This window comes from Temnothorax curvispinosus, unplaced genomic scaffold (assembly GCF_003070985.1).
Source record: "Temnothorax curvispinosus isolate PA1 unplaced genomic scaffold, ASM307098v1 QBEX01017706.1, whole genome shotgun sequence".
NCBI classification, from domain to species: Eukaryota; Metazoa; Arthropoda; class Insecta; order Hymenoptera; family Formicidae; genus Temnothorax; species Temnothorax curvispinosus.
The window spans coordinates 1-7356 of NW_020227486.1; the positions used below are offsets into that span (position 1 = coordinate 1).

A 7356-nucleotide genomic window follows, 5' to 3' on the forward strand; every position below is an offset into this window, starting at 1 on the left:
TTCGTGGAATTGTTGATATTAATATTATCATCTAACGTTTCATAACTATTGCTATTATTACAGGAAAATGTTACGTTAAGGTTTACAGCCTTTACTTTCGTTTTACTATGCTTATCACAGTCATTGGAAAATATCATGGCATTATCAGACTCAGCATGTATCATAGGATTATTAGCGTTACTTTCCTCACCGTGGCCAATTCTATTATCAAGAGAAGATATCACATTATTGTCCAAATCAATGCCGTTACTCAAACTGTTGGTATTGATACAGTCCATATTAGTAGTGCAAATATCTCGCTGTGGTATTTCTGTAGTTACGGTAAGAAATAAGAACATATGTAAATCTGTAGTAGATAATAAAAATGCAATCCAGTATACAATTTCAAAACCATTGTACGTAATAAAATTTTAGGCCCAAAGCACAACGACTATGACAGTCATAGTCGTTGACGTAAAGGCCATTGCACGTAACAAAGTTTTAGTCGTAATCGTAAGGCTATAAGAAAATAGACCAATTCTTCGAGCGCGAGGAGAATAATCGATTGTAATTGGTTTATTTTTTTACGGCCTTACGATTATGGCTAAATCTTTGTTACGTGCAATGGCCTTAAGTAACGCACAAACTTTGGCGTATCCTGATCTGTCAGGTCGGGGACTACGTCGTCGTTACATCATGTTACCCTGATAGCACAGTGTCAGTTGGTGCCGTCATGATGCCGTCGTGGTGCTGTTAATATACACGAATTTCGTGCATATTAACAGCACCACGACGGCATTATGACGGCACCAACTGACACTGTGCTATCAGGGTATGTGCTCTGGTCCATGTCGTAACCGTAAGAAGGGCCGTAAGAAAATTAACCAATCAGTTAACTCTAGAATCCATGACTCATTTTTTTGACCTTCTAATCCATGACTGGGGGCAATATCGACCCCACGCTTTATTTGATCGTAAAACCGGTCCTACAGAAATAAAGGGCCTTTAAACCTACATAAATTTCTTCGTTTTTTAATAACGAAGAGAATGGTATACGGTAAATTTAATTTTACTCAAGTTTAGTTAGTGAAAAATCCATTTAAAGACTGAAAAACGCAGAAAATCAGCAAAAACCTCTTTTTTTAAACAAAAATTTGTATCTTTTTTTGTAATCAACCGATTTTAAAAATTCAAACGGGGTTTTAAAGAGGACACATTAGACTATTAAAAAAAAATTGTCATCGCTATGTTCTGTTCAAAAAGTATATTTATTTGGGACTATAAAGATGAAGAAATTCGCAAAGTTGAAATACGGAAAAAGTCGATGAAAAAACCATAAAAAATTGTATTTTAAGTATTATTTCATTTTTATTTGATACAAAATAGTAAAAAATATGAAAAAAATGAAACATTATATCGCCCAGCCATTTTCTGCGAAATGTCAATCTTCTATAGGCAACGGGATTTTTACCGACTAAATTGTGTGATATTTCGTCTTAAATAATATTTATGACTATTTATGCTCAGATTACGTAATAATACATGATATATATTGATTCTAGCAAAAAAATAAAATTAGCTTACCGTGACGAAACTCAAACGGCAAGTCACGACTGGGGTCGATATCGACCCCACGCCCGCTTTGCGACTGTGCTACTTCACTGCTAGCGAACAACTAACGCTGCGCCCGACATAACCCTACTTTTAGAAAGTTGAAATGAATTATGGTTCAGGTCCTGAGTCGATAATGTCACTCGCTAGCTCAGGAGCGTAGTTCAAAGTTCGCCTGGGGTCGAAATCGACCCCAGTCATGGATTCTAGGGTTAATTATTTTTCTTGCAATTAAAAAAGAATCCATTGTGATTAGTCAATTCTTTTACGGCCTTACGGTTATGACTAAAATTTTGTTATATGCAATGGCCTTAAGGGAGAGAGTCTCGTGTAACACGCTAAAAAGTAAAGTAATTTTTGGAATTTTTTTTTTGAAAAATCAATGCGACGGATTTTTTTCAAACTTTTAGAGTATTTTATTATACATTTCAAAAATTAAAAAACATTTTTTTTTTTGTAAAAAATAACAGTTGTGTTAAGAACTATGGAGGTTACAAGGCCGCGGTTTTGTCGCCGGAGTTGTAAATCGGCGTGCGTTATAGCGCCTGTTGTACTCGCCTAAAACAAAAATAAAAAAGAATGTTCTTATTCTTTATAAAATTACGTCGTCGATGAGCCTAAAAAAGAAGGTAAAAGTGAAAAATTAAGGAAAACGGCGGGACTTAAAAAAACAATTTTTTTGTCAAAATTGCAATTTTTTGAAGTCTCGTCGTTTCCTTAATTTTTCAGTTTTACCTTTTTTTTAGGTTCATCGACGACGTAATTTTATAGAAAATAAGAAAATTTTTTTAATTTTTGTTTCAGGCGAGTACAACAGGCGTTATAACGTCCGCCGATTTACAACTCTGGCGACGAAACCGCGGCCTCGTAACCTCCATAATTCTTAACACAACTGTTATTTTTTAACAAAAAAAATTTTTTATTTCTTGACATGTATAATAAAATACTGTAAAAGTTTGAAAAAGATCGCATTGATTCTTCAAAAAAAAAATTTCAAAAGTTACCTTACTTTTTAGCATGTTACACGAGACTTCCCCCTAAAACTACTTACACTACTAACAGTACTTAACACTACTTACTGTTGTTATTGGCCACTAATTTTACATTTTCCAAAACAATACATGGATTATTTGTATTTAAGTTTTTAGCAACTTCAGAAAGATGGACTTTATTTTCTGTAAAAATAGAATATTTAATTTCAATTATTTCATAAGAAACTAGAAAGAAGTATAAAAGGTCCGAAGTATTTGAGGGAGTTACACATGGGGAAAGGCAATTCAGGGAATAATATTAAAGCATTACTAAAAGTAAGATGTGGAAACATGGAGGATGAGAATAAATATTAATTAGAGGAGGAGAAGGAGACAGTGTGTTTTGCAGACAAGGATATGATCAAAGATTGGTTTAAGATTTTAGATAAAAATTATGTAGAAATAATTAATAGGATATGGAATGATGTGTTAGATAGTACAAAATGTTACTTACTATTTTGTGCAATTACACGTAAAAAACATTTTTTTTTACGATTTCTGTCACATTTAACAGTCATTTTCCTCAATTTTTTACTTCTCACGTGATATTTATGGTGATTGCATACAAATAACACATATTTTGCCATTTTTTTTACACTGAAATGAATTTTTACACTAAATGAATCTTCAACGAAGCAATCCAGGTTTCAGTAGGTTTTAATAGGTTGAAACAAATGAACTACGTTAACGGTTTGATTCTTGCACAGGACGCGCCAATACTAGAGAATAAAGGTGGGTTTTCATGGGCAGTAAAATGCAGCAGCAGCGAGTAGGGACTTTAAGCCAGTGGCACACGGTGCATGTTTTTTCCTGCTGAATCGCTTGCAATCTAGTAAATTACTATAATTGCACCACTCAGCACTCAAGATTTTTAATAATTTACTAGATCGCAAGCAATCCAGCAGGAAAACATCTCCGTATGCCGCTGGCTTTTTATTCTCGACAAATATCGCATACGATATTTTAGGAATGTCAGAAAATCACACTTTGCAAGTGTGCTATTGGTTGCAGAGTGTGATATTCATCGTATGCGATATTTTTCAAGAATAGAGCCCCAGTTTAGTAATTTCTAATTAAAGTCATTAATCAACACATTGAACGCATACTACAAATACGGCCAATTGTTTTATTTGCTACTAATACTACGTTTACGCGAGCGTTACTTCTGTAATAACTTACGATAATTTACTCGTTTACGCGGAGTAAATTATCGTAAGTTACTACAAAATTTCGTTTACGCGAAGGAATTATCGTAGTTACTACAAAAATAACGCTCGCATAAACGTAATATAAGATAATATTACCACAAAATCTCATAAATACATATACTACGTTTACGCGAGCGTTACTTCTGTAGTAACTTACGATAATTTACTCGTTTACGCGGAGTAAATTATCGTAAGTTACTACAAAATCCCGTTTACGCAAAGGAAAATCCCGTTTACGCGAAGGAATTATCGTTACTACAAAAGCAACGATCGCGTAAACGTAGTAATAAAGTTTTTCACAAGATAAAGGAAGTATAACTACTTCATGAAATTGTTCGAGTAACTCTAGCAAACGAAACATAATACCAAAAAGCAGACATTTTTATAATATTTCTGATATATATATTGCTAGCATTATTTGCTGCCAATTCAATATTACGTTACGAAACTGTTACTACGTTTACGCGAGCGTTATGTAATAAGCGTTTATGTAACAACTTGTGATTTTTCAATGAGCGTAAACGAGTGGTCTCTAGCAGAAAGAGATCCGCAGAAGATCTACAGAGAGATTTACGCAGAATGAATAATCAAAAGTTATACATAAGGGTCTCTGGAAGCATCACCCGTTTACGCGGAGTGAATTATCGTAAGTTATGATTTGTTATAATTTGAGTAAGTTATTTGAACAATTTACTCACATCCAGCTCTTCCAAAATTTCTTCCGCGTCTGCAGCAGTTTTAGGCGATTTTTTTAATCGCTTGTTTAACTTATCCAACCAATCACTTTCCTGTGCCACTAAAGCACGAAATTCCCCGTACTCATAACTAACATTTTGTAAATGTCTATAGCGTTTGTATATACGATCTGTAATATCTGTCCATCGTGCATTTAAGAAAGTGAAGCGTCTACCAAGTTCTTGAACGGATGATTCTTCTGAACTTAATAGTTTATCATTTCCCATTTCGTTCAAGTTTCTAAATTCTTCTACTCGTTTGTCAATGTTGTCTTTCAGCGCTTGATATCGACCACGAACTTGAAACAGCTCAACTGAAGATGTTATTCTTGACTCTATTGGTATCTCCTTTTCTAAACTTGACAGCCACTTTGTAAAATCTTCTATACCATTAATAATCTAACGAAAACAAAATTATTATGCAACAAAAAATATTTATATTATTATTTATAAAGATTATGTATACTTACGTTATCATTTTTCTTTAAAGTACTCTTATATTTGTCGTTTAAACTTTTAGCTTTGTTAACAATTGTGTTCCATTTATATGTTACTACTTCCAATTTGCTGTTTAACAGGCTTGCAAAATTAGGTTCAGATTTTTTGAATATTCTATTTGCTAATAATCGAAGTGCTTCTAATTGGGGTTTTGTTTTATCTATTTTTCGAGAAAACAAACGAATTTGCTCTAATTTATGCTCTATTTTTTTGACATTATCCATAATATCTTTAGATAAATTTTCTAGATACAATAACGATTTTTCCAACCAAGATTCAAGAGTAAAAAGTTCAGTATTAAACGTTTGCAAAATTGTGATATCTGAAACATGCATTATATTAATAAATTTCTTATGAAGACATAACATAACATAAATATAATAACTAGATAAAAAACAAGCACTTTTGCATTATATTACACGTATTTTATTTTCTATTTACTTTTGGTAAGAGTCTGTTGTTCCTCTTCCAAAATGATAAGAATATCACTCCATTTAGTATTTACATCTTGCAATTCATCTTTAAGTCGCTGTCCTGAAGAATTATCATTTATCTTCGCTATTAAATCTTGTCCAGTAGAGTTAACATATTTGAAAGTTTCTTCCTGTTCTTTTAACGAGCTTTGTGTATCTTTAAATCTTTTTATTTGCTCTTCCATAATTTTCTCATCTAATATAATTATATGTTCTGACAATAGAACACTTTCCACATTTAATAATGTAATGATTAATATAAACGATATCAGATTGGTGACTGCCTTAATGTATTTTTTAGGCGGTGTTCGATTAATGGCATTAATTATTTCAGTCAATCGTTCGGATAACCTGAATGTTATGTTCTATTAAGCAACACATCAAATTTATAATATGTGTATATGTATATATTTACAATAATACTTACGTTGCATACAAATTCTCCCACTTAGTCAAAAAAGTTTTTACGTCTGTGTCCATATTACTAGTTTCTGTAACAGCAACTTGATTTTCTGACAATTCTTTTGCTTTTTCAAGTATTTTTCTTATGCGCTCATCATGGGATTTCATTGATTTCATTTTAACCTGAATAAAATGTTTTAAGATTAAGATTAAAATAGCGTACATTCATATTAAAAATTAAATTATATTAAAGGCAATATTTTAGCTTACCCTAAATGGTTCTTGATTGTTTTCTTTATTTGTATCAAACCACTTGGTGTAACTTTCCAACATCAAATTTAGACTAGCTAGTTCAGTCCGGAATTTCTTTACTTCCTCCAGATAATCTATGCGTCTTTTTATCTCATGAAGACGATTATTTGTCGCTGTCCAACAATTTTGTATGTCTTTAATCTTGGATTCTTCTTCTTCGATGGACTCGTTCGCATTTTTTAACTCATCGATAAGTCGTTTACCAATTTCAAGAACTTTATCATATTCATTTTTATGCGAATCCATATCTGTAAGAGTATCTTCATAGACAACTTTCTTCTCTTCCACGCTTAATTCGTCAAACACTCCTTCCGAACGGCCGATTTCTAAATCGACGTAATCCAACCATTTATATAGTCGAAGTAATGCCGATTTGAACTCATGTTTAGTAGTATTATCAACACGCTGTTTCTTTGAATCACTATGTGGTGTTGACTGAAAATAAAAGTATTTTATTAGTCACGAAAACCGAATACAAAAAATATTGAGAATAATAAGAAAATATATACTGTTGCAGTAATCTCTTCTTTATATGCTATACTTGTTATCGTTTCGGACATCCATTTGTTTTCTTTAATAGTTGTTATGTTTTCTTCAAATTTTAAATTAAACTCAAATCCAGAATTTGTTATCTAATGCGCAATATAAGAAAAATATATTATTTAAGAATTAAAGAACAAAATATATTTTAAATGTAATATTCTAAAATCTTAAATTACCCTTTGGGATTGTACTTCCATGATTTGTCCAACGGCTTCCCATCGATCTTGCAGATTTTTCATATTCTCCAAAATATCCGCGTATTCTAAAGACGAGCTGTTACCATCCTGAATTGATTCTTGTAGAGATGTTAATTTCTTCTGATTTATATCCATTTCTGCTTTAAGAACTTGCAATTTCTTTATTCTGTTTAATACTTCGCCAAATTTGGATGTCGGGTTAGCTTTCATTTGCTTTAGTGTAATTTCTGTTTTGTTCAACCATGCTATCAGCCTTTTGTAATCATCAGTAATATTTTGGCAAAACGTAGATAAAGATTCCAATCGCTGGCGTCGCGCCTCTTTCCACCGGCAGATGTGCAACAAATATTCAGAAAATTTCAGAATGA

At 32.3% G+C, this 7356-nt stretch overlaps 1 protein-coding gene across 2 annotated transcripts; it reads right to left on the reverse strand.

The window, feature by feature from the left end:
• Window positions 1–230: 230 nt before the first annotated feature.
• On the reverse strand, window positions 231–7350 carry LOC112467645 (dystrophin-like). 2 transcript variants are annotated; one of them, XM_025036337.1, is made up of 9 exons: window positions 6968–7350; window positions 6758–6880; window positions 6207–6683; window positions 5962–6119; window positions 5503–5885; window positions 5034–5383; window positions 4528–4962; window positions 2670–2765; window positions 231–310 (listed from the first exon to the last, which is right to left on the reverse strand). In XM_025036337.1, exons 1-8 carry the CDS (start codon window positions 7196–7198, stop codon window positions 2727–2729), a joined length of 2196 nt encoding a protein of 731 aa, XP_024892105.1. In that variant the 5' UTR covers window positions 7199–7350; the 3' UTR covers window positions 231–310; window positions 2670–2726. The 2 variants fall into 2 exon arrangements, with proteins under 2 accessions (XP_024892105.1, XP_024892106.1); XM_025036338.1 differs by lacking the exon at window positions 6758–6880.
• Between the last annotated feature and the right edge of the window lie 6 nt (window positions 7351–7356).

What these genes read in the sequence shown, in the direction of transcription:
- LOC112467645 (XM_025036337.1), bottom strand. Translation starts at nt 7,198, where the DNA reads ATGAAAGCTAACCCGACATCCAAATTTGGCGAAGTATTAAACAGAATA. An exon ending in AAGAAGAGATTACTGCAACA is followed by an intron (nt 6,684 to 6,757) that starts GTATATATTTTC and finishes TTTTATTTTCAG; the next exon opens with TCAACACCACATAGTGATTC. An exon ending in ACAACAGACTCTTACCAAAA is followed by an intron (nt 5,384 to 5,502) that starts GTAAATAGAAAA and finishes TGCATGTTTCAG; the next exon opens with ATATCACAATTTTGCAAACG.